We start from the raw sequence: 26,710 nt of genomic DNA on the forward strand, positions 1-26,710 counted from the left end.
AAAAACTCTGTTGGGCTGGATCATCGCAGGAGATATTAGTAACCCCGCCCCGTCCAATTATGGGTTCTGTAATGTGGTCAAGTTGGACAAACTTATTGAACGTTTTTGGATCATTGAAGACTTGGATCATGAGCCGGTCAAGTCTCGCGATGAAGTCGCGTGTGAGCAGCACTATGTTGCACACATCAAACGCGATCCCAATGGTCGATACGTGGTGCGTCTTCCTTTTCGAGACAACCAGTTCGACTTGGGACACAACAACAAGCAACAAGCTCTCAGACGTTTTCATGCGTTAGAGAGAAAGTTTGCTTCCCATCCTTCCTTAAAGGCTGAATACACCAAGGTCATGGAGGAATACATCTCCTTAGGTCACATGACTTTGTGTGATGAAGCCGATCTTGATGGTGGTTATTATCTCTTCCACCACGCCGTGATCAAAGAGTCCAGCGAGACTACAAAGGTTCGAGTCGTATTTGATGCTTCCTCTAAGTCTTCCACCGGTCTTTCTCTCAACAACACGCTCATGGTGGGTCCTACTGTTCAGAAAACCATCTTCGAGCAAATTTTACGAATTAGAACCCATCGGTATGTCATCACCGGGGACATTGAGAAAATGTACCGGCAAATTTTGGTTCATCCAGACGATAGGAAGTTTTAACGGGTGGTGTGATATCACCAAGGTAAGCTTCGGGTTTTTCAGCTAAATACCGTCACTTTTGGCGTGTCAGCAACTCCTTTCTTGGCAATCCGTGCCATCCAACAGTTAGCTAGAGATGAGGTCCACGACTTTCCTCGTGCAAGTAAGCTTCTCTTGCACGACTTCTATGTCGATGACTTTATCTCTGGAGCCGACTCCCTTGAGGAAATCACCGCTATCCGCGATGAAATCATCGCTCTACTTAAGCGAGGAGGTTTCCTTATAAGGAAGTAGGCATCGAATCATCCCCAGGCTGTGAGCTCTTTAGATCACAGGAACTTCGATCTCGATTGCCTAGTCAAGAAAGAGACTGTTCAGAAAACCTTGGGAGTCGTTTGGAATTCCCAAGATGATCTGATACAGTATTCCGTGATTCAAATCAGGCTTCATACTGTCACTACCAAACGACAACTCTTATCCGAGCTTTCAAAAATCTTCGATCCTCTTGAACTTTTAGGACCAGTCACTTTGTATGCCAAGGTCCTCATCCAAGACTGCTGGAAGGCGAAAGTGACCTGGGACGAGTCCCTCCCTCAAGACGTCCATACTAAATGGCATTCTTTCGCTCTTCAACTTCCTATTCTGCAGGAAGTATCTTTCTCTCGACAACTGGTCCTTCCGAATCACATCAAAATCGATCTTCACGGATTCTGTAACGCTTGCAACCATGGTTATGGGGCTTGTCTGTTCGCGAGATCCGTCGATTCAGAAGGAAACGTTCTAATTCGACTTATCGCCAGCAAGTGACGTGTTGCTTCGTTAACAGGAATTACCATCCCACGGTTAGAGCTTTGCGCGCCTTCTATCTTGAAGCGACTCTATACCGAAGTCAAAAACCAGCTTGACTTTCCAGTCTCGTCAGTGACACTATGGTCGGACTCCGCCATCGTACTTTGTTGGCTACGAAAGGCACCTCATCTCCTGCGGACGTTTGAATCCAACCGGGTGGCTGACATTCAAACTATCAGCGATCAGGTTTCGTGGAGACACGTCCGGTCTGAGGACAATCCTGCGGACGCGTTATCTTGGGGTCAACTTCCGAACAAATTTCATCAAAATTCTCTTTGGAAGTCTGACCCCACGTGGTTGAAATTCCCAGAGTCTGATTGGCGTCCATCAATTGCACCCTCGTTGACTGAAGTCCCTGGAGTTAAGAAGGCCGTTTGCCTTCTCATCCAAAGATCTGGTGAAGACATTTACTCCAGGTTCTCGAATTTCGAGCGTTTCCAAACCAATCAGACTCCCTCTTCTTCGAAATTTTCACCATCGTTTCAATATCTTCATCCGTTCGTTGACGAGGAAAGCCTACTTCAGATCGGGGGTCGTCTCAAAAGATCTGACATCCCTTTCGATCAAAAACATCCTTTGTTGTTGCCTTCCAAACATCACGTGACAGACTTGATCATTCGACGCTGTCATCTTTCGAAACTTCATTCCGGAATTCAGAATACCTTATACGCTCTTCGGAGCAAATTCTAGATTTTGAATGGGAAGAATCAAGTCCGGCATGTGGTTCGAAAGTGTTTGATTTGTATCCGAAACAAGCCCAAACTTGTTCATGCTGCCATGGCGGATTTACCCAAGGCTAGAGTGAACGAGTCACCAGCATTCTGTCATACTGGTGTCGACTTCTCCGGGCCCATTTTCATTAAAGAGAAAATGTTCCGGAACAAGTCTACTCTCAAGACGTACGGATGTGTTTTTGTCTGTCTGGCTTCTAAAGCCGTTCATCTTGAGCTGGCCACCGATTTGTCTACCGAGGGCTTTTTAGCGGCGTTTCGGAGGTTTATTAGTCGTCGAGGAGTTCCTGAGCATGTGTATTCGGATAACGGTACCAACTTCGTTGGTGCAGCTAGGGAACTCCGAGAAGTCTATGACCTTTTTGAGACTCCTTAGTTCAAAGAAGCTATCGGTGATTATGCTCTTTTTAAACAGATTGAATGGCATTTCAATCCGCCTCTATCTCCTTATTTCGGTGGTTTATGGGAGGCTGCAGTGAAGAGCTTCAAACATCATTTCAAAAGAGTTCTTAAAGATCAATTGCTCACTTATGAGCAGATTAACACTCTTTTGATTGAGATTGAAGAGGTTCTCAAATCTCGTCCTCTCTATACCCTTTCTTCGGACCCCAATGATCCATTGGCAATAACTCCTGCTCATCTAATGATCGGACGACCTTTTAATGTGTTACCTGAAAAATTGGTTCTTTCAGTTCCAGATAATGGGCTGTCGACCTACAACTTCGTCATCAAAGCCCGACAGGATTTCTGAAACAAATGGCATAAGGAGTATCTCCATGAACTCCAGACTCGACAGAAGTGGCACGAATCCACTGCTGAACTCAAACTGGGTTCGGTGGTAATCCTCATGGACGACGTGACCAGCTGCTCCAGATGGCCGCTGGGTGTTGTTATCGGAGGTGTGTCCTGGGAGTGATGGCATCGTTCGAGTTGCGAAGATCAAGACAGCGAGCGGCATTTATACACGCAATGTCACGCGTCTCTGTCTTCTTCCAATTACGTAAATTTATGTGTTCACTTCCGTACGGCACGATCTGTGATATTCTGATCATCAGACCAGTCCCTCCAACGGAAACTAGTCTTTAGCTTGTAGGCACTCCGTGCTAGTCAATTTTGTGATCACTGTGGAGATAATCACTCCAACGGAAATTACTCCAGCGTTAATTTAGAAGTTAGTTTCGTTTGTTTTTTTTTGTTTAAGATAAACTGCGAGCGAGTACCCTAGCGAGGGTTCATGTTAACTTCGCTTCTGCTTTTTAAGGTCTTCTGATTCGATCCTCCTTTTATCATCCTATCTTCTGCGTCATTTGGAGTCTTTGTTCCGCAGCTATTGCCGGGAGTATGTTCCGTTGTGACGGAATTTGTATGTGTGTGCGTGCGCCAGAGTGAATGCGCATGGGTGAGTTCGCATGAGCGAGACAGTTTAATGACGCTATGTGACAGTACTTTTCCGGTCTCGTGAGAATTGCCGCGAAAAGAAAGTAGTACTCGTACTGACAGCGGTAAAACCGCACGGGTTCGCCTTGCAATCGAGGACCTTTCGGTATTACCCCAGTAGCCCTCACAAAGGCGCAAATCAACGTATTGCGCAACCCTTTCGACTCATTTTTCCGAGTTGCCGCTCAAAGAATTGTGTGATAAATCGAGTGTACAACGAGCACATTAATGTATGAGATTCGTTAACCTAAACACGTCCTGCCCAGTGCAGTCCTTATTCGCGCCTTTCCGAGGTGTCGAAAAACCTCATTGCCTTTCGTAGGCAATTTTAGTGATCTCCTCAACGGTGCGCTTTTTAACGGCATTGGACGGTTGTTGCACGATCGCCTCAATGGTGCGTCAACGCCTCCTTTGTTCGCAAAATCGAGTGTGTGTGTGTGAGTGTAGTACGTGTCACTTTTCCCTTTCTCAACTTTTTCTTTTTTTCTTTTTCTCTTTTTTTTGTATTACAACGTTGTAAGCGTGTAAGCGAGTAAGCTTAGCGTTAGAAAAAGATGAAGATATGCTGAAAAAATTATTCGAGACTATGGAAAGAAAGGAGTTGTTTATTTACCATCGAGAAGGCTCGAATTTTGAATTTAAAAATTAATCTAGCATAATATGTAAATGTATAAATAGTAAATAAATTTATATTTAAAATTTTAATTATCTCTTTAATCCTAATTTAATTATTCCTTCAAATCCTTTTTTTTTTTTTTTGGAGAGGTTGAAGTAATTACTTATGCGTTCTTTCTGCTGAGTTTCGACTTAGTGTAAAGGTCTCATAAGCAATGTTAGTAGTGGAAGCACCTCACAGGTGAGAGCGATGGTTGGGGCTCTCACCATTCCCTAACAAAAAATAAGAAAGAGAGGGGAGGGATTTCGGCGGCTCGAAAAGCGAAGTAGTGGGGTTATATTCTAAAAATATCGATAAGATGTTAATAGGAATACCATTCTGTTCGAAGCATTGGTAAGAAGAAGAAGTAGTAGTAGTAGTAGTAGTAGAAGCTTAGCCATGCCAGCTATAAGAGACAACAGGAGATCTCACTCCTCTTCTAAGCATGTATGGTTTGCGAAGAATGTTAAAATACATCATCTTCCATACGAAGAAAAAGACTCTAGAAAAGGTATTTGGGAGCAAAGCAGCAGCAGCAGTAGCAGCAGCAGCAGCAGTAGCAGCAGCAGCAGTAACAGTACAAACAGCAGTGATAGCAGTAGTAGAAGTAGTAGTAGTAGAAGTAGTATTAGAAGAAGAATATGTAACATTCTAGATTTCTTTACCTACAGCAAGATGAATTTTGAAATGTTGAATAACATTGGAATGAAGCTTTTCGATATACTTCCTGAAAAAAGTCATTATGAATTGCATGAAGATGAGAATTATTTAATAACATTCATGAGACAAGATGAATCTCGAATTATTCTTGAACTTGATTGTGAGTTCGAAATTGTTCTACCGGACCGAATGTCAAGAGCGATAATTCATCATTTGGATCTTTTTATTTATCTTTCTGATAGAGTACAAAAATATGCATTATTTATTCAATATTATGGATGTGATCGATTTCAATTTAATATTAAGTAAATGTATTTGTATATCTTATTAGATCTCAATAAAGATTGTATTATATAAATTTATATTCTGGAGAGGTAAATGAGTCATTAGTGTTTCTATTAAAGCAGGTTTCGACTTGTCTTAATGGACTCACTAGTGTCGAATATAAAAAATGGAAGTACCTCACAGGTAAGAGCGAAGGTTGGGGCTCTTATCCTTAAAATAAAAAAAAACAATGTAATATTTATAAATGAAAACAATTATTTATTTAAATACAAGCTAGATACATATAAATTTATATTTGTAATTCATTGTTGTATAGTCTCCTTATTTATCCAAGAATTGTGAGTATTATCAAAGCCAAGCCATTTTACATAGACTTCATTACCCCGTCTTCTGAGAATTTTTTCTACAAGATAAATATCAGGATACATAGCTTTCTGTAGTTCTTGCTCATAAAAACCTCCAACAATGGGATTTTCTTGATAATCTAGTAGGTGATATGTTACAGGTTTAGTTCTCGAAATACGATGAATAGTAAAAATTTCTGTATACCAATTAGGCGTATATCCTTTTTCAAAAACGTGTTTAGACTTGCTTACTCGCACTTTATCTCCTACCTGGAATTTCGGTTTTTTGAAAAGACGTTGATCGTAAGAGAATCGTGTCAAGACCTGCATTTCATTTTCTTTAGTCACGTCTTTAGGCTTCATATTTATTGTACGATGTTTATGATTATTATAAGATTCTATTAAACTGGGGAGAAAGTCAATCCACTTATAATTTCCTATTAAATTGAATTTTTTCCACATAATATTTTTTAGTGTTCGATTTAAACGTTCACAAATTGATGCTTTAAGATTGCTATAAGTAGAATAAAGGTTTATTTTATATTTTTTCATTAAACTTTGAAAATTTGTATTGTAGAACTCTTTGCCTCTATCCACTTGGAGATTTTTAGGAATGCGTCCCTTTTTTAATACAGACACCATTGCGTTCGTGACATCTGTAGCAGTTTTCTGTTTTACTGGAACTCCCCAAGCATATTTAGAGAACGTATCTATAATAGTTAATAGATAGCGAAAACCTTTATTCTCTCTAGAATAGCTTTGCATCTCAACAAGATCAGCTTGCCACGTCTCATCTATTCCACGTATATCGACTTTTCGACGAGGATAGTTTCGACGTCTGGTTTATGTAACTCATCCACCACTCTTTGATGTTTTATTTTTTCAATCTATTTGTTATAATTGAATGAAAAGTCAGACGGCGTAATCCTTATTTCTTTCTCCTTATTATCATTATAATTATTTGTTTGTAAATATTGAATCGCTTCTCCATACGATCGTAATTGTGTTCTTATTATATTTAAAGATTTTCTAAGATTATTTATTGGAGTCGTAAGCGTATCGACGTTAGCTTTACTAGTTTTTTGCAGATTATTTATCGTAGTCGTAAGCGTAGCGACGTTAGCTTCAATAGTTTTTTGCAACGTTCGTAAGTTTACAGCATCGTTACTCTCCTGAGGATCGGCTATATAACAAATTCTTTTGTCATTCGCGTCGTATTGTCCGTCTTTAGTGATATTATACCCTATACCAGGAGGACCTTGATTACCCTCCTTTTTTTTCAATGTACGTCCAAACACATCAACACATATTTTATTACTGAGGAATATTTAGAATTGTCTTAATATATATAGCCAGCTTCACGTAATTCTTCAATGATTGAATGAATTTCATTAATATGACTAGGATTACCATCGGTTTGTTGGGCGATAAGCAATCTCAATCGATCAACGAGGTCGTTTGGATCATCCCAATATACATAATCAAATAATGTTCCTTTTCTTGCTATTTTATAGTTAGGAAAAAGACCTCTTCCATCAATAGTCAATTTTCGCTTCTTAGCACTACCACTTAAAGATAAATTTGGACCAATATCCTTTTTAAATTTATTTACACGCTTATTGCGATATTCTCCATTTGTTTCATATCTCTTACGATGAGCGTTAGTGATTTCAAGAATTTTTATATAATTTTCAATATCTGTTGAACTGATTAATTTAGAATTAGGTTCTTTACAAAAGAGAAGTTCCATTAATTTAGGCGTCTTGCTGAATGCTTTAGCATTCACAGTCACATTATCGTTTTGGAAAGAAATGGGAGAATTGCCTATGACATATGTATTTTCATGCAAGCGAACGCCAAATGTCTTGTCTAAATTACTTTTCTGTTGCGGTTCATGCAATAGTCGAATATAGTTTCCTACAATCGAGTCATCCAATAGCTGTTTTTGTTGTTTTGAACTAACATTGTCTAAATTTATTGCAGTTCTATCAAGTGTTGATTCACTAGTCTTGCTAAATTCTTCTTCATCACCATCATCAGTAATAGACATAGCGGATTCAAATGTAGAATCAAGCGGATGTAATGTTGAATTTAAGTCATTAACAGTACTATTGAAATATCGAGATTTATAGGGAGTGTCAGCTGTTGTTTTTGACTTGAAAACTTTATCGAACGTAATTTTCTTCTCCTTGTTCGTTTCCTGTTTAGTATTATCGTTAGTTTTATCAATAGCTACCTCCACAAGTTTCTTCAATGGATCAACCATAGGTTTAAAAGTTTCATTCAATGTATTTTCTAAATCAGCTTTGTCACGGTTTATTAGTTGATACTTACGTCTGATGGCATCACGAGCCTCAGATAATTGCTCGAGCATCTTCTTTTCTTTTTCAAAATTAGCCATGTTGACGCTTGCAATTTCTAAAGTTAAATAATCTTCATTCGTTCACTCCGTTATATTTATAGCAAAAGAATCGAATCCTTTTCTATACCGTCCATGATTGATTGGTCTATCTCTATCAATAACTATAAATCCATGATTATCGTCTCTCCAACATTTTGAACAAATTGCTTTAAACTTCTCAAAAGTCATATCTGAGTTAACATGATCGTTATAAATATGTTTAATATTCACGTCATCTTGTCGAAACAAAACTAGTAAATTCACATTATCTCGAATGAGATGCTTCGGTATGCGAGCGTATGATTGACAGAGATAGAAACTATCTAGTTTTTTATGTCTTCCCATACAGAAGAATGCTCTCACGTTTTCCTGCTTTTTAGTGGCTATATCGTCAAAAATCATGATGGAATTTGGATTAGCTTTATCCGGTAAAACAACTGCTTCATGCTCGCTGAATGCATAATACTGTATAGCATCAATCGGTTCCAATAAATCTTTTAAAATCTTATACTTTGGTTGATTGAGGGACTTTGAATAAACATAAATGTTTTCAAATCTAAGTCCATTAGGATGTGTAATTAGTGTTAGCAAACAGTTAGTTATCCCACAGTTACTAGGACCACAGAAAACTGCTCGTATACTGTCAGGCAGTAGTTCACCATGACTTTTTTCTCGTTTTTCCGTCTCAACCACATTATCAAAATTTATGACTTGCAACTTAAGTGGTTGCTCTTTGAAGTCCATATTGTTTTCTAATCACCGATCGAAGGACGAATGAGACTACTAACTATAAAAAGACTGTTTATATATTTTTCAGTTTCATTAAGACTTTGTCTTCTGATGAGGTATGATCATTTATCACAAAAGAAAGACTGGTAGTGCTGGCTTAGTGAATAAGATCATTAATAACTTACCATTCGAAGCTCATTTGCCTGATTATCAGTATTGCGGGCCGGGAACTAAATTGAAAAACCGCCTTGCTCGTGGTGATCCCGGAAAAAATCCGCTAGACGCTGCTTGTAAAGATCACGATATTGCTTATTCTTAAAATCGAGAGAACATTGAGGCGAGAAACGAAGCCGACAAAATTCTAGCTAAACAAGCCTGGGATAGAGTGCAAGCGAAAGATAGTAGTTTTGGTGAGAAAGTTGCTGCATTTGCTGTAGCCAACATAATGAAAGTTAAAAGTACACTTGGTATGGGTGTTAAAATTTTAAAACGAGGAAAGAAACGAGGTAAGGGATTAAAAAATCGCCAACAACAACGACAGCGATGAAAGACACATGTAAAAAGTAAAAATCTATCAATTGCATTGAAAAAAATTATTAACGCTGCCTCGAGAAGTGTTGTACCTAGTAATAAATCACTCTTTGTCATTCGTTCGGCTATAAAAGGCGCTAAAGAAGCTGTGAAGAAGGCTGGAGGAAGAAGAAAAATAAATATTCCTCGTATTCTACCAATTCCTAGTAAAGTGGGTGGAGCTCTTCCTTTTTTAATTCCATTATTTGCCGCTTTGAGCGCCACTGGAGCTTTAGCTGGAGGAGCTGCTTCAATAGCAAAAGCCGTTAACAGTGCTAAGGCCGCTCAAAATGAATTGAAAGAAGCTCATAGACACAATAAAACTATGGAAGCTATTGCTATTGGTAAAGGACTTTATTTGAAACCACATCGTAAAGGTTATGGTCTTCATCTGAAACCATATTCAAGTGGAAAAGGTTTAAAAAAAAAAAGCTCGACATAACTTTACCTAATCGAGCACTGACAGATCATGATATAAGAAAATATGCTAAAATACTAGAAATTGCAAATTTTCGAGGTGTTTTTATGCGTGATGCTCTACCGACCGATAGGCCTCGATATCAAGAGACAACTATTGTAAATTTGGATAATAAACGGGGGCCAGGTACCCATTGGGTAGCATATAAAAAGAAAGGCGATGAGGTTATGTATTTTGATAGGTTTGGTAATCTACAGCCGCCTATAGATCTATTGCTTTATCTTAAAGTTAATAGAATCATGTATACTTATATTAGATATCAAGATTTTAATACATATAATTGCGGCCATCTTTGTCTCAAATTTCTTTTAAACAAACTATAGAAAAGACGACTAGTATATAAAATACTCATTCAAAGAATGACTGTCATTTGATATGAATCTGTCATGGAGAATACACTAACATTGAGTCTCTCGGGAACATCATCCGTACTCGAATCATATTATTTTCCACCGATCGAATTGATAGCAAACAAAAAATACGTTCTTGGTCTAGTTGAGCTTTTGACATTTAATTCAATACCAAACATTGACGTTGGTTGTAATAAATTTTACATTGAAGGTCAAGGAGCTATCACTTTACCGACTGGTAGCTACGAAATAGAAGATATTGAAAGCTTTCTCATAGACGAATTAGCACCTAAAGGTATATCGTTTAGCCTAAAACCAAATAATAATTCTTTACGTAGTGTCATTCAGTGCAGTCAAAAAATACATTTTGAACCAGAAGATTCTATTGGATCAATTTTAGGCTTCACTAATCGCACGCTCGTTGAAAACGAAACACATAGTTCTGACTTACCCGTCACTATACTCAAAGTCAATGCTTTATGTGTAGAGTGTAATATTACTACAGGCTCTTACATAAACGATCGCAAAGTACATACTATACATGAATTTTTCCCAGCAGTCCCATCTGGATATAAGATTATAGAAGTTCCCTCTCACGTCATTTACCTTCCAGTCGCTGTGAGGAGCATTGATCATTTTCAAATTCGTATAGTTGATCAAGACGGAAACCTAGTTAACTTTCGAGGAGAAGTCATCACAGTGCGAGTGCATATAAAGACCATATCTTAGTAATGGGTATCATTTACAATATAAAGAGCGGCCGAGGCTATATTAAAAGACAAAAATGTCGAACAGCAACCAGTCAACAGCGAGCTATCAGACCGCTCACACCTCAGAACATTCAATTCCTGAAAAGCTTGAGACTAGAAGTCGTCGAAAATCGTGGAAGAAAATATTGTGCATATTAGTGTGTTGTATAAAACAACAACAACAATATGGAGGAAATTCTAGACATTCATTCAACTGTCGCTTTCGATGAGTCTATAGCTCATTATGAAGTTCATGCGCATCAGCCTTATTCATTATCATATTTCAATAATAGCGATGAAATTCATATAGCAATTCAACATCAAGATTTATCTCTGCTTCCATCGCGCAGTATGATTCATATTTGAGGTAGGTTAACCAAGCCGGACGGTACTACGCCAGTGGAGAACACTTTATTAGTCAACAACGCCCTCTGTCATTTGTTCGAGGAAAAACGATATGAAATAAATGCTATTGAAATTGATAAAGTGAAAAATGTAGGCTTAACAACTCTCATGAAAAATTGGCTTTCACTCAATCCATGTCAGAGCTCTATCGCTGAAAATGCCGGTTGGAATGGTGATAACAATGAAGTTTTAATATGTAATGCTCTAGGATTTTTGATGTTACTATACCTCTCAGTACGTTGATGGGCTTTGCTGAAGATTATCGGAAAATTGTAGTCAATGTCAAGCATGAACTTATTCTCACAAGATCAAGAGATGATTTCAATGCTATTTTGTGTGCTCCAATAGGCAATCCTGCTGCTTTAGAAAAAACAAAAATTACTTTAACTAAGGTTGAACGGTTGATGCCATATGTGATGGTTGCAGACAAAGAAAAAATCAAATTACTCAATCAGATCGGACGAGATCGTGCAATTACAATGAGTTATCGTACTTGGGAAATGTATGAATATCCAAAATTACCTCGTACATCAAAGCATGTTTGGAGTGTTAAGACTTCCAATCAATTGGAAAAGCCTCGCTTTATTATTTTAGCTTTTCAAACTAAACGTAAAAGTTCAGCAAGTGTTAATTCTAGTAATTTTGATCATTGTAATATTAGTAATGTGAAGCTATTTCTCAATTCACAATGTTATCCGTATGGAAATTTCAATTTAAATATCAATCAAAATCAGTTTGCTGTTCTCTACGATATGTATACTAATTTTCAAAACGCGTACTATGGTAAAGAAAACGAGCCGTTACTCAATAAAAAGGATTTCATTAATAAAGTGCCGTTAATAGTTATAGACTGCTCCAAACAAAATGAAACATTAAAAAGTGCTCCAGTCGATGTTCGCCTAGAATTTGAAACTCGGACCGATTTTCCTGAAGATACTGCAACCTACTGCTTAATATTACACGATCGTATTGTACAATATAATCCAATTAGTGGTGATGTTAAAAAATTAGTTTAAAATTAACAAGACCTCAATGTACACGATGATTTTCAATAAAAAGAAAATAAAATATATATATTGCTAGAATTTAATACAAACTACCTATAATCATAAAGAGAGAGAGAGAAGCATCCACACGAAACGGCGTACGCACCTAGCAAGTTAGAGACGCTACCCCCTCTCTGAGAACTTAGTCAGCATAAGCTTACTATCCTCCCTACTATAGAAGGAGAATGAGAGAGACCATTATACAGCTTACTAAATACCCTACCAACTTCTACAGCATCCTACCTTACCAACCTATTTAGGTGAATGTTGGTGGGTGAGTGGGTGAGAGTAGGTAGGTGAGTGGAATAGGTGAATGGGGGTGGGGCACTGGTAGATCCTAAGTAAATTAAAACATTATTAATTTTTTATTTTAGTTTAATTTATTACTTTTTTTATAAAATTAAAAATACAATTTTTTTTTCTTTTTAATATTATTGTTATTTAATTTTTTTTGATCCGACGACCTTAGAGGGGCGAGTCGGCTTCCTCATTGTTGGTTGAGCCGGAATCAAAATTACTTTCCGTCGAACACACTCAACGTTTTTTACCAACGGAATTTTTTTCTGTAAAAAAATTTTTTAATTATTATTTTTAATTTAAATTTATTAATTCTTTCTATAACGTAATTACTTACATTAGTAGTTAAATCGAGTGGTTTATCGATTTGGGTATCATCTCCTCTTTGACAGCCTGCGGATGTTGCTGAGATGAGGTTGCTGTTGACGTCGCTGGTGATGTTGACCTCGACGTTGCTGATGACGATGATAATGTCATCGACGCAGATGACGTTGACATCCTCGAAAATGGCACATTACCTTGATTCACCATGGCTGTTGTTGATGGTGCAGCAATCTTGTTTATGCTGAAAGCCTTCGCTTAACTTTCGCAGCAAGTTCGTCTTGCTCCGCTTTAGCTAAGTCGGCTTTCCGTTTCCGCTCCAATCGAGCGGATTCTTGCTGCCTCCTCATAGCGTCCGCACGCTTATGTTGCTCTAACTTTGCCTTGACGCGATCATTGACAATCTTGTCAATTTGATACGCGACTTGATGCGCCATCATTCTGGCCGCCATAGATTCCTTGATCCACTGAAAAGAGATAAGACAATTAAATATTAATAAAAAATATAAATTGTTATAATTTTATAATAATACTTACTTGTTGAACCGTAGCTTTTATTTCTCTGATTTGCAGTCCTTGAGGACTGCTCTCCTCCACAAATCGTTGCAACTGAAAATAAATGATAATAAATAAATAAATAAATATATGAGAAAAAAATACTTACAGTTATTAATATTAAAATTAAGAGTCGATATAACGGCTCTTTTGCTACGTTCTGCATGGTAGGAATAGTAAGCTGAAATTGAATAATAATATTATTAAAAAATTCTAAAAGTTATTTTAATTATTTTTAAATTATTTAAAATTATACTTACAGTTTCTAAAAACTCACACGCTTTGATGATATTTTCCATTGTTGTTGTTTTTATTTTTTATTAATGAACTTTATAAAAAATATAAAAACTTACTAATGTTTAAATAATAAACAATTAGCACTTCACTGTGAACAGCTCGAAGTTTCCTTTAAGACTGACCAACGAAAATCCTACTGAACACTCACACTATTATCAGGTACGAATTTTCTACAATATATGTAACGCTACACACGAACGTAGACATTCTTTGAGTGAGATAGGACGTTTAGTGTACCCTTTCCCACCCCATGTAGGCTAGAAAGTTTGTCACTTTCTAAAAACTATAAATCTTGACGTCCCGCTGACTTTATGGTCATCCGCAAAAAACACATTAAACGCAGGTCACGCGTCCGCGCTAATGAGTTTTGTTTGACCATCCTTAAACCGTCTATGATCTGCATTTGCGATAGTCATAGGCAACATAAGATAAGAGGGAACGTAGTAAGCATAGATGCTCTCTCTTTCTGAAAGTAGTGGAGAAGCTTGATCACCCTCAAACCAGCTGTGATCTACATTTATGATAGACATAATCAACTTAAGATAATAGAGTAGTTAGTAAGCATAGCTGATCATGCGCTCCCCTCCTCCTCGCACTGTGGACCACGCTGAGTCAGAGCTAGAGAGAGAGCATACATTTAATACTACTATAGTAGCGCATCCCTATCAGGCCAGAACTATAGACAGCATGCGCTTCCCTCCTCCTCCGCACGCTCGGGCCCTATACCAAATGTATGCGTGTGTAGCTAATATACACAATATGCATCCTCTAAGGTACATGTGGCATTGGCTCTAGTGATAGAACGCTAGCCTGCCAACCCAGAGGACTCCGGTTCGATTCTCCGGTCTGTCTCTTCATTTTTTTCAAAAAATCGTCGCTATTTTCTATTCGTTTCATTCTCAATGTAGCAAGTAATTGTTAATAATATATATTTATAACTTTAAAAAAAAAACATTTAAATTTAATTAGACTGAAAGCACTAGGTATAGGGTCCCTAGGGACTAGGAGCCCTAGGGACTAGGAGCCCTAGAAACCTTCCTCAAAAATTATAAACAGTTATTAACATTAATAATAATAATTAACATGGAAGGGATAGAGGCCAGGGAATCAAAGGGTTAAACCAAGGGACCCCCCCACGAATATTGTTAATAATAATTGTTAACAATAATAATTATTATTAACATGAAATGGTTAAGCCAGGGGGTCCAAAGGGTTAAGCCCGGTGGGGTCAAAGGGTTACAGACCCCCCCGCAGGTGTGCTGGAACATACATTGCTATACTACTAGAGGGCTATGTTAAAACAAGACTGACGAACGGAGGGCTGTGTAAAATAAGACGGACGAGGGAGGGCTGCGTCCAAAAGGGCAGACGATCAGAGGGCTATGTTAAAACAGGACAGACGAGCGGAGGGCTGTGTAAAATGGGGAAGACGGGCGGAGGGCTGCGTCATAAAGGGCAGACGAACAGAGGGCTACGTCGAAATTAGATGGACGGTGGAAGGGATTCGTCGAAATAAGACGGACGAACGGAGGGCAAGGTGTAATAAGATGGACGAGCGGAGGGCATAGTATAAAAAGACGGACGGGCAGAGGGCTGGGTGAAATAGGGCACACGAGCGGAGGGCTGTGTGAAATAGGACGGACGAGCAGACAGCTGCATCCTCAAGGGCAGACGAGCCAAGGGCTGGGTGAAATAGCGCGGACGAGTGGAGGGCTGTGTGAAATAGGGCGGACGCTTAAGCGCCATGTCTAAAAGGGCAGACAAGCTGAGGGCTGGGTGAAAATGGACGGACGAGTGGGAGGGTAGCGTTCAGAAGCGTAGACGAGCACAGGGCTATGTCCGTGTCCGAGTCCGTAGAAAAGAGTGCAGATGCGTTGTGCTGAATGGAAAAAACGGCAGACGAAGCGGTTGGCATAGATTGTAGCCAGTTGAACATGGGGAGGCCTAGCAAAAGATTCAAGCAGTGCGGACTCGAAAAAATTGGTGAAGGAGCCCAGTGCTGCTTTAGTAAGGGGTCAGTCGGAGTGAGGATACGGAAAAACGCTTAGGCAAACGCAGTGCTGACTGGGAATAACGGCACATAAAAGCGAGGGCGCTAGTTGTAGGCTAGACGAGCAGGGGGTGGCCTTGGAAAAGGGTCAGGCTAAGTGGGGCTCGAATAAGAAGGTGGTCGAGCACATTTCTTCTCTGGAAAAGGCCAATCGAGCATAGTGTTAACTTGGATTGACAGTTAACGAGGAGCAATAACAGCAGGCGACTTGGGGACAAGATAAGGCGGTCATAGTAGTGTCTTAGGAATGGGTCCGACGGAGCAAGGGCGTGAAAATGACCCCAGACGACCATATTGCTAACTAGAAATTATATCAAACATAGCAAAAAGAGGACGGATCTGTCCAATGCAAGTTTGAAATAGAGTTAGACGAAGTTGGGTTTGGAAAAGAGAGCGGACGAGGCCATTCTGACTTGGAGAAAGAGTTAGTCGAAACGGAGTCTCAAAAAATAGGGCGGAGCGAGCATAGTTTAAGAAGATGGGAAGGTAGAGCAACGACTCGGAAGAAAAAGCGGTCTCAGAAGTGTGTCAGACATATAGAGATTTGTGTGAAGGGCCGATGTGCTCAGTGCTGCTTGATAGAAGAGTCAGAGTCAAACATGGACTTTGGTAGAAAGGTAAAGGAGCACAGTGTGGCCTGGTTTAGCCATAGAAGACATGAAGATAATATTGAAAATACAAAAGCAACGGGCGGAACAGGTAATGCAACAGGCTAAAGGTAAGCTGTGGTATAAATGTCAATGATCAAGAGTTAGACGTAGTCGATGTTTTGGGAAATACGGGAAAGGAAGGACGAGAGTGGAAAAAAAGGTAGAATAACGAGAACGGTCTCACAACCCTACGCTTATTTGACCTTTCGTCAGTTGACATTCTGTCACCTCACCCACAATTATTTGTCTTAATTCCAGTTTTAGAAGTTAAACGAGTAAATTATCACTCTTCTTTTTAATTATTTATTTAATTACCTTAATTCTAGAAAAAAATTTCATAAGTCCACTTATCCATAACTGTTTGTGATGAACTCAGTGGTGTATGAAAATTTAAATAATTGAGGCCTGTATTGAGAACAACCAAAACAGCTAAGGGAGATGATTGAAAAAACAGATTTATATAACAAATCATCTTTATTTACACAGAGTATAACGTTTTATCGAATTATTCGAATTTCGTCTACTATTAGGCTGACTAGTTTTTAGTAAAACCTTAGTAGAAAAGAAAAAATATAAAAAACATGTAAATTCATATCTCCCAATCCGGATCGTTGCCAACGTCATCATCATCTTCATCCATACTATCATCAGCCTCACCGTCTTCGCTGCCATCATTTTCAACATCGTTGTTCATATCATCATCATCATCTTCTCCATTTTCATCATTGCAATCAACATCATCACCATTCTCGTCCTCCTCCTCAACAACATCATCATCACCATTACCACCATCATCACCATCCAAGCATTGTTCGAAATGCCCCCCCCTGTTGCTGAATACAAAAAATAGCTCTACGTCTTATCTGATGTGTAGCTGCATGTATTTTTTCGGGTTCTAGATGCTGGGCGTAATGTTGGATTCTTTGAATCATTTCATTTGGGCCGTTGAGACCGCCATTGTGATAAACTGCTTCTTTAGATGTCCCCCAGTAAAAGTAGTCCAATGGGTTCAAATCAGGAGGTCTTACTGGCCAGCGTACTGTACCATTATTGCCCATCCAATGGACGTCATATACCTTGAAGAATTAAAATATTTTATAAGCGATTTTAATATACCTGCGTAAAATTTGTTATGAAACCAATAATTTTTCTAGGAGACAGTAGCTAGCAGGTGCATGTACAGACATATACATATTTGGTTTCTAGCGCTGTACTGTGAATGCACTCTCACATGCTCCCCGAAGTATACTAATGAAGCCGTGTTTGTTTTAAAACTTCTGTAGACTGAAGTAGTACGAGTAATCAAAATACTGGCAGCATACGTAGAGATTAAAAAATTTTATATTCAAAGTAGAGTTGAAATAAAAGGGAAAGAGGAAGAGAGCGAATTTTTATTGAGATTTGAGAATCTTTGAGCGACGGAAATAAAACTCGTCAAGTATGATACAAAGTAGAAAATTTTCATAAGGCTATCTGTCCTAGAACGACTTTTATATTTTTATAAAGAATAATATAAAAGTAATTAAATTTCCTTTCAAGTCAGAGGAATATTCCCTTCAGCAAATAATTAGCATAAAGCCACGACAAAATTATCCTACATGAAATTTCAGAGCGTTAAGACTTTCATTAGGAGAAATCGCGTAATACAATTTTTGGCAAGGAAGGGTAAAGCAGGCAGAATAAGTGAATAAACAGTTGTAGAAAAGAAATGCTTTATTCAAGAGAAAGCCTTTGGCGTCCGCGTCACGGAAGAGACTAGAACGAATTGAGCGGCAACGCCGCTAGCCGCCAAGAGAGAGCGAGACGTGCAGTCACGCACATGCGCAGAGCAAAATAGGCGAGACGCCTTTACATATTTCCAACACTCCCTCACGTCGAGTCTATTTTATTAATAATCTTTGGTTCTTTCCCACATTAATGTCTAAAGTCTTCCTTATATTAGTAATCCTTCTAATATTAATATTTTTATAGCACTGCGTGACCTAAATCCGCACTTAAGCCACGCTTCTCCGTGACCTAAGTGAATCATTATTAAACCGTGAAATAATGAATTTATGCCACTGTAACTTAAAAATCATAACTTCGTAGCTTATTTTTAGGTTGTTATGGCATAAAATATCGTATGTATTTGGTGCAGAAATGCTAGTTTACTAATTTAGACACGGCTATGAGATACACTAATATAAGAACAAAAGCTTAATTATTATAGTTTTATTGCTCAGTTTGATAGAATACATCAATGATATATAGAAACACAAAATTAGTACACAAAATATTTAATTAAAATTCTTAAACTTTAATAATGTCATATAGATTAATTATACATATAAAAAAATAAATGTTGTAACCTAGATAAATCTTGAATTAAGAAAAAATTTAATCATCTGTTTGAACAGCCTGATGTACCCCTTTATTTCTATTAAATGTCGTAGTTGTCCCATTGATTGTAACAGTGCAGTGATTAAAATTGAAGGTTTTACTACATTTATCTTCAGGATCTTCCAATATATACAGCCCTATATCTGGATCATAAAAAACTTGCTTTGGCACATTAGGATCCATTTTTGCAGTGACCATGAGATTATCATGTACCATCTGTTCTGTATGAGAATTAGCTACATTTGATTTTTCATTCTTCGAAGGCTCATGTTGAGATATTTATGGTTCTCTTCGATGGGCTAAATTTGATTTTTTATTCTTCGAAGGTTCATGTTGAGATATTTGTAGTTCTCTTCGATGGGCTAAATTTGATATTTCATCCATCGAAGGTTCAAGTTGAATTTCTTGTGGTTCTCTTCGATGGGCTACATTTGATATTTCATCCATCGAAGGCTCAATATGAATTACTTGTGTTATCTTTTCTTTTGAATAATTATTATAAGTTGAATATTGAGGATCTACTAAATTAGTTCTATCTTCAACTGGGACTCTAAAATGACATTTCTTTTGATAAGTCATGTGATCCTTATAAATAAGTGAACCTATATGTTTGGAAGTAGATGGCATACTAGGGTCAATAAATTTTAGTTCACTTGAACTGTCCTTCTGTTTAGTAGTGATTCCACTACTTATTTTGTTAAAAGTGTTTCTTTTATTATTGATTGACTGCTCAATATAGCCATAAGCTACCGTACTGGATTTCCATCCACCATGTCTTTGCAGTTCAACCATACCTGTACCAGCATCAGTTAATACTGTTGCAGATGTTCTGCGAAAACTATGACCAGTGTACCCTGCTAAAACAAGGACATTGATCTTTAAGTCTAATTCTGAATCCTGAAAATAACAATTAAAATTGATTGACAAAAGAGCATAGAAGTGACAGTATTCAAATGAATTGCAATTAAATATCATTGAATCGTATTGATACTGAATATGAATCTTATCCCTCTGAATCGCTTTTAATACTATTTTTATGAATATATCAATATTTTTCAATGCTTTTTTATCTGTATTAGAAATGGCACATATAATCGACTTTAATACTGATTTTGGGTGTTCAAATTTAGACTGAAAATGGATTACCAATCCGGTTTAATCCATATAAATGATTTTTATTCCTTTATAATCGACTTTAATACCGATTGTGGATTTAGAAATTTAGACTTAATAAATGTAAAAGGTTCGTGTTTTTATTATATAAAATTGTCTTTATTATATAAAATAAATAGTTAATAAAATAAGAGGTTTATCTATTTTTATATCCGTATCTACTATATCGTTTCTATTTGATTATCTGAATTTTTATTATTTTTTTCCAATAATCCAGCTTTGCTTATAGAGAGACTTTCATGTTGATCTTTATATGCCGGACCTTTGTTTTTCTAAAAAACTAGGATATGGCGGTAACACAGCAAGAGGATCAGTATCCTCGTCAGTGATTAGATCGTCACTATCTATTTCTTCATCTGTTTTATCTTCATCGTTCAAATTCACAAAAAGTTGGCTACTGAAACAAGTATCGATCAAATATTTGACAATATATACTAATTAAATATATATTACTGTCAGATTAGTTTCGATCATGTGGGATTTTCATACAATTCATTTTCAATCTAATGTTCGTAAAAATCTGAATTTCATACAAAAAATGTAATATTACATATAAAGACAAATCTGAAAATGTCCTTTTTTAACATTAAAAAATACATTAAAAAGAAAAAGGTTTCTTGGCATCAATTCACAGGAAATACGACAATAAAAAACAATTTAAATTTAAATTATTCGAAAAAATACAAATTTTACCTTTACAAATCAGTAGCTTAGATGGGTTCAAAGCATTTGGCTTTGATTTTTCGGTAGCTTTCCCTTTATCCTTTTTGTTTGCTAATGTTCTATAACTAACCCTTCCAGTGATAGTACTAGCTATCAATACTTCCATTGTGAATAGCGATCTTAAGATGTTTGATACATGTTGATATGGTGTTTTAGATTTAAACATTAAATTACTGTACATTTCTGTACTAATGTTTTTGCCTCTTCCAATATGTATCTATTATATTAAGTAAATTTCAATTAAGATAATAATACATTAAGCGGTTTGGGGTCACGGTGGCTCAGTGGGTAAGAGCCCAGGCTTCTGTGTAAGAGGTCGCGGGTTCGAGCCCCGGATATGTGAAGATTTTCAGAAATGAAATTTTCATATGTGTGTTACTGTGATTCCGGTGGTTCGGATTCCACCTTAAACTGTAGGTCCAGTCATGATTGTGTTCAACTTTATCCTCCTACATCATTTAAAAAAAATGATAGAAAAGGTGAGTCTGCATATTCATGACTATAGGGAACCAAGACTAATGCGTACAGGTACTTAGTTTACCTCTGCAGCGTTCCACGTGGACGTAGTTCTTGAAGTAATAACAATAACAATAACAATAACAATATCAATAAAATACGTTCACAATATTTTACCTCATTAGTTCTTTTATACTCATATCCGACTGGAGCATAGTTCATATCATGGCTAATACTTCCTCCTACCTTATTAAAAGAAGCATCACCAATTTGCTTTTCGATTGCTAAAAGCATAATTATCATTAAAAACTATGATAACGATAGTAACCATATAGCAAACATTCTTTACTCAATTTCAAAAACTATATACATACACAAAATGTATAAATCACAGGATAAGTATGTGAAATTGAATTTAAAATTGCAAATAAATAACCATAATTGATAACACGAATATTATGCATTTATTAATCAAAATAAGACTAAAGGTTATTCTATGCGAAGAAAGATGTTTACTACGTATTACTTGACCATAGTTCAATGTTTATTATTAATGTACCATTTAAGAAAATGCAAAATAATTAAGATATATTCTGACGTATTAAAACAGTTTTATATAAAAATATGGAATCTTCATTTTTTTTTAAATAAACAACGATATAAACAAATCTATAAATTTTCAGATCATTTTCAATCGATTATGCCATCTGCCAGATACTATTGATTAAAATGCACTAATTTTGCATGCAAGCAATATGTGGCACTATGTATGAAAAAAACTTGGATTTCATGCTGTCATTGTATTGTATCAATATTAAGATAAAAATATAAAATTAAATTATATATTTTTTTAGAATTTATACATTCATTATATTGGCTGTTTTAATCCGCTCGAATTCTAACCTAAGACTTATTGCGATAGTTATAAAGATCAAATGATAGTTTGAAAATCCCTAATCCAGCACAAAGCATATTACTTTACCTGATCATTGACAGTTGAATGTATTACGTGATTATATGAATTTATAACTTTTGATTAATATAGATGCCTTACCGAGTTATATTACAATTCATATACAAACGTATCATGCATATATTTAAATACTTTTTGTAATAGAGCAGCTAAGAATGAAATAAAAATGTGAAACCATATATAAAAATTATAATTAGAAGGTTGATTATAAATGGATGCATGAAATAAAATGTCAGTTCATCCATGCAATGTTGAAATGCTAAATGTCAAAAGAATAAAAATCAGCATTAGTTTATCTTTGAGCAAAAAATGTCCTTTCGATTTATCTGAATTTTTTTTTTGAGTGGAAAGGAACAATATGCAATTATTAAATTATTATGCTATATAATATATTGGCTTTTATGGCTATTCAGAATAGCCAATATATTAATAAATTCGCATTTAGCATTCCAATTTTACGTGTAAAGAAAAAGCTATTATATGAATATACCACACGCTAAAAATGTAACGATAAACCACCAAAACTATAATAGAAAATATGTATAAAATACAGATAAATGCTTATTACTATCTGGATTTCCCAAAATGTAGATAAGTAGAACGGGAACATGTACTTTTCATTCTTCTTGAGAAGATTGACTGAAAATATAAATTCTTTTTCAATATTTTATTGCATTGTATTTACCTAGTATATCTATATGAATATCAACTAGTTTTCATTCAGTAAAATGTACAATGGTATTTTATGGTCTGCTCCGTGTACATCGATTCAAAAGTATAAAAAATCTATATTGTAAATGTATGCGAACTTAATGCTTAAAAGAGTCCACATATCCAACTAACAAATTTATAATATTTTTGATAAAAAAATAATACATATTCAATTTAAAAAATATTTTTACATAAATTTATAAGAAAATGCTTCATCGAATCCATTATTCTCACTCTATAATTTTTTTATATCTCAGTTATTTACCCTGTCAATTTATTCAAGAACGGGTGAATGACTAAGGAATTGACAAAAAAATTAACACTGAATTAGACTACTAGATTATGCCAAAATGTCGATAATTGCCTATTTCTATTAATTTGACGTGGACTAGCTCCCGGATGTCAAACATCCTCGACACTAGTATATAGAACAATATTTTAGTATCTTATAAAATCCTACAACGATTAAAATTCGATAATTGATCAAGATGATTAGATTTACATACTTTTTTAGAAATTATATCAGTTAAGAGAAATAAAAATGAGAATCGGTTTATAAACTTGAAACATGGTTTCATTAAAGTACTTCAAAGGTATATGATTCAAATTTTGCTAGCCTTTTGCAGTAAACTCAAAACCGAGACTAATGTCTATATTGAAATTACTGTAGGATCTTACAAGAACAATATAATTTTTGTTTGCTCGAGCGTATATTCATATCACACGAGATAAGTATCTACTTTTCTGCACTAGTTAATTAATGTACTATAGTAATGTGATTCGAAAATTTTAATTACCTAAATAAATTTGTATAATTATAGTATTATTTCGGTTACGAAAAATACTTTGTTTCAATGTCGCGTGTCCGCAACATATTCTGCTTTTTATGAAATTGGGGAAACGTCGGCAAAATCCAATTGTCTAAACAAATATTGTAAACAAATTTTTCTTTAAAGCCTGTAATGCGGTACTTTACAAGGCCTTTCCTGAGTGCTGCATTATTTGCAACACCTCAGAAAGGCCATCCCCGTCCCTTGCCGCCCCGTAACCGGTTGTATAAAATAAAGTTAAACGCGCCCTATACCGAACAATTACTCTTTTTTATGTCCGAACGACGACGCCGGAGATATGGATGAAACAAACTTGTCTAACGCGATCCGACGGACGCTCAAAAAGCAGACAGAAAAAAAAGGAGCGCACCACAGAAAAAGAGAGCGCACGCACACACTCACTCACATACACTCCCGACCACGTGTTGCCGACCGGCAAAAGAAAAATGCAAAACTTGACTGGGAAATGCAACGGAAATGCATGTTGATGACACATGCAGATCCGTTACACTCCCAGACACCAACACTAACACTCCCGAGGCACTGACACTCCTGGGGCGAGCAGAAAATCGCCGATGAAGTGGCAGCCGGCAATCAGCTGTGTCGAGCTGCCGAACACCATCGGCGACATCCTGAGCGCCACACACACGAATATCAGCAACCACACACACAAACACCCGGGGGAACATCACAGAACCGACACGGGAGCGCCCCAGGAGGCGCTCCAACAACCGGCAGAAGAACACGAGGAGTACGCGCTAGGAACTGAGCGGCCATCTTGAAGCGCCAATATAGACTGAGAGCGAGCGAGCGAGACAGACTGAGACAGAGCGAGCGAGACAGAGCGAGCGAAATAGATGAAACAAGAGCGAGCGAGACAGACGATATAAAATAATAGATAGAATAATATGCAAATGCGAAGATGAGGGCGCTACAAATGAAACGGCGTATATTATATACATATCTCTGACAATAAAATTAAAATTATAAATTAGAAAATAATGAGCGTGGAACAAATATCGAATTGTAAAATTCGCACGCGACCGACACCCCTATTATGATAGCGAGCGACAACTACCCCCTTTAGATTTAAATAATAATTTAACTGACCGAATTCGAACTTCTGACAAAATTCGCTAGTGACGTCACGACCAATGAGCAAATTAGAATAAAATTTGATTTCCGTCCGGATAGACAAATAGATAAGAGTAGGGGTAGATCTTTTCCAACAACTAACGATAGCTACCTTAGTGGGGGTGAGAGAGGATAAATAACGACGAAAGTAGGAGAGTTAAGGAGGGCGCTGTATCCTTCTAATTTACATACGGACCAATAATAAAATATTCGGAGGGCGCTACCGATATCCGAATTAGCATACCGACCAATAATAACATTTCTTCTCGGAAAGAGGAGAAGAAAAGCGATCTTTGACCGCGAGAAGCCGATTCTCGTCCATTTTGCCACTGGATATCTAGATAGAAGGAGCCTCTCTATCAACTAATCTCGCTGCCGAATTATTAGCGCTACACGCCTTTACAGATATTTTGCCAATTTTGTTTGCCAATACCACAGGAAAGAAATTGTAAGTAGGCAAAGTGCCACTCATTATTATCTAATCGCGGAGTGCGGGAATAAATCGTTCAGTGCCGTAGGTCGTCGCGACGCGTGGATCCGTCAACGCCGGTGCCTATCGGATCGTGCTGACCTGTCCGCCATTCCGTAGATATAAAGTGAGTGTTCGGTTTACGAAAGAAAATTGCGATTTAGGATTCGCGCTGACCTTTCGTTAACTAGTTATTAAGTGTTCGGTTTACGAAAGAAAATTGCGATTTGGGATTCGCGCTGACCTTTCGTTAACTAGTTATTGAGAGTTCGGTTTACGAAAGAAAATTGCGATTTAGGATTCGCGCTGACCTTTCGTTAACTAGTTATTAAGTGTTCGGTTTTACGAAAGAAAATTGCGATTTAGTATTCGCGCTGACCTTTCGTTAACTTTTATTGAGTGTTAGATGTTACGAATAAAAATTGCGAGTTAGGATTCGCGCTGACCTTTCGTTAGTTATTCATTACGAACGTAGATTTAATCGAATAAAATTGTCTTGATTAGCTATTTGTGTTGACCTTCCCGCCATTTCGCAAACCGAATGTGAGCGTTAGGATTAACCCATGAAAATTGAGATCGAGGATATTCGCGCTGACCTTTCCGCCATTTTATGAACCGAGTGTGAGCGGTAAGATCAGACAAAGGAAATTCGTGACTGAGTTATTTGCGCTGACCCTCTCTCTTTGTTAACCGAAGACCGACCGGAAAATCATTAACGTTCCGATTAAATTGTATCCTTACGGATTTATAGTTATTCAGATTTTTACCGACCCTATTCACTCCGACCTCTTACTTGTAAATTATTAAAATATCAATAAAGTAATTAATTATCTATGTACATATAATTTACTTTGATATCCCACCTCTACTGTATGTTAGTGATTTTCAGCCGCGAGCGGTCATAATCGGGTATCACTAATTCGCTATATTTTCGGGTCACTCGATAGGTAACATACGCGCGATTTCGAACGTATTCACGACCTGAATCAAGGAGCCATCACCTGAGCTGCCGACATACCCTATTTAAGGAGAAAAATTGGAATCGAGAGTTGGACAGCAAGACCTGAAGTAAGGATACAACGTGTATCCCCCGTTTGCCCACTCTGCGCAGTCGCCGTTAAGCAAACCGGGATACGCGACAACCCTACTGGTCTTACCCCCGACGATCGCCGTAATCAGCCGACGGTCTGGCGCCCTAAATAATCGGGGGTAGAGCCAAACAGGCCTTGTGGCGAAAGAACTCGGAGCGCGGTCAACACCCCCGAAATTCCCTGCCACAAGCCGAACTGTTTTAAATAGAAAAGTCATAATATCATTCAGTTACAAAAATAATATTTAAAAAATTATACATTTTTAAACATTATTA

General features: G+C 37.1%; 1 protein-coding gene across 1 annotated transcript; it reads left to right on the forward strand.

Annotated features, from left to right (window-relative positions):
• Positions 1-2,263: 2,263 nt before the first annotated feature.
• On the forward strand, positions 2,264-2,968 carry LOC131663100 (uncharacterized). Its single transcript, XM_058933200.1, has 2 exons — positions 2,264-2,566; positions 2,633-2,968. The coding sequence occupies exons 1-2, from the start codon at positions 2,264-2,266 to the stop codon at positions 2,966-2,968; spliced, it is 639 nt and encodes a 212-aa protein (XP_058789183.1).
• The last annotated feature ends 23,742 nt before the right edge of the window (positions 2,969-26,710 follow it).

This window comes from Phymastichus coffea, unplaced genomic scaffold (genome assembly GCF_024137745.1).
Source record: "Phymastichus coffea isolate CEN01 unplaced genomic scaffold, Cenicafe_Pcof_1.1 PCOF00002, whole genome shotgun sequence".
Classification (NCBI taxonomy): domain Eukaryota; kingdom Metazoa; phylum Arthropoda; class Insecta; order Hymenoptera; family Eulophidae; genus Phymastichus; species Phymastichus coffea.

What these genes read in the sequence shown, in the direction of transcription:
- LOC131663100 (XM_058933200.1), top strand. Translation starts at nt 2,264, where the DNA reads ATGGCGGATTTACCCAAGGCTAGAGTGAACGAGTCACCAGCATTCTGT. An exon ending in CAGCTAGGGAACTCCGAGAA is followed by an intron (nt 2,567 to 2,632) that starts GTCTATGACCTT and finishes CTTTTTAAACAG; the next exon opens with ATTGAATGGCATTTCAATCC.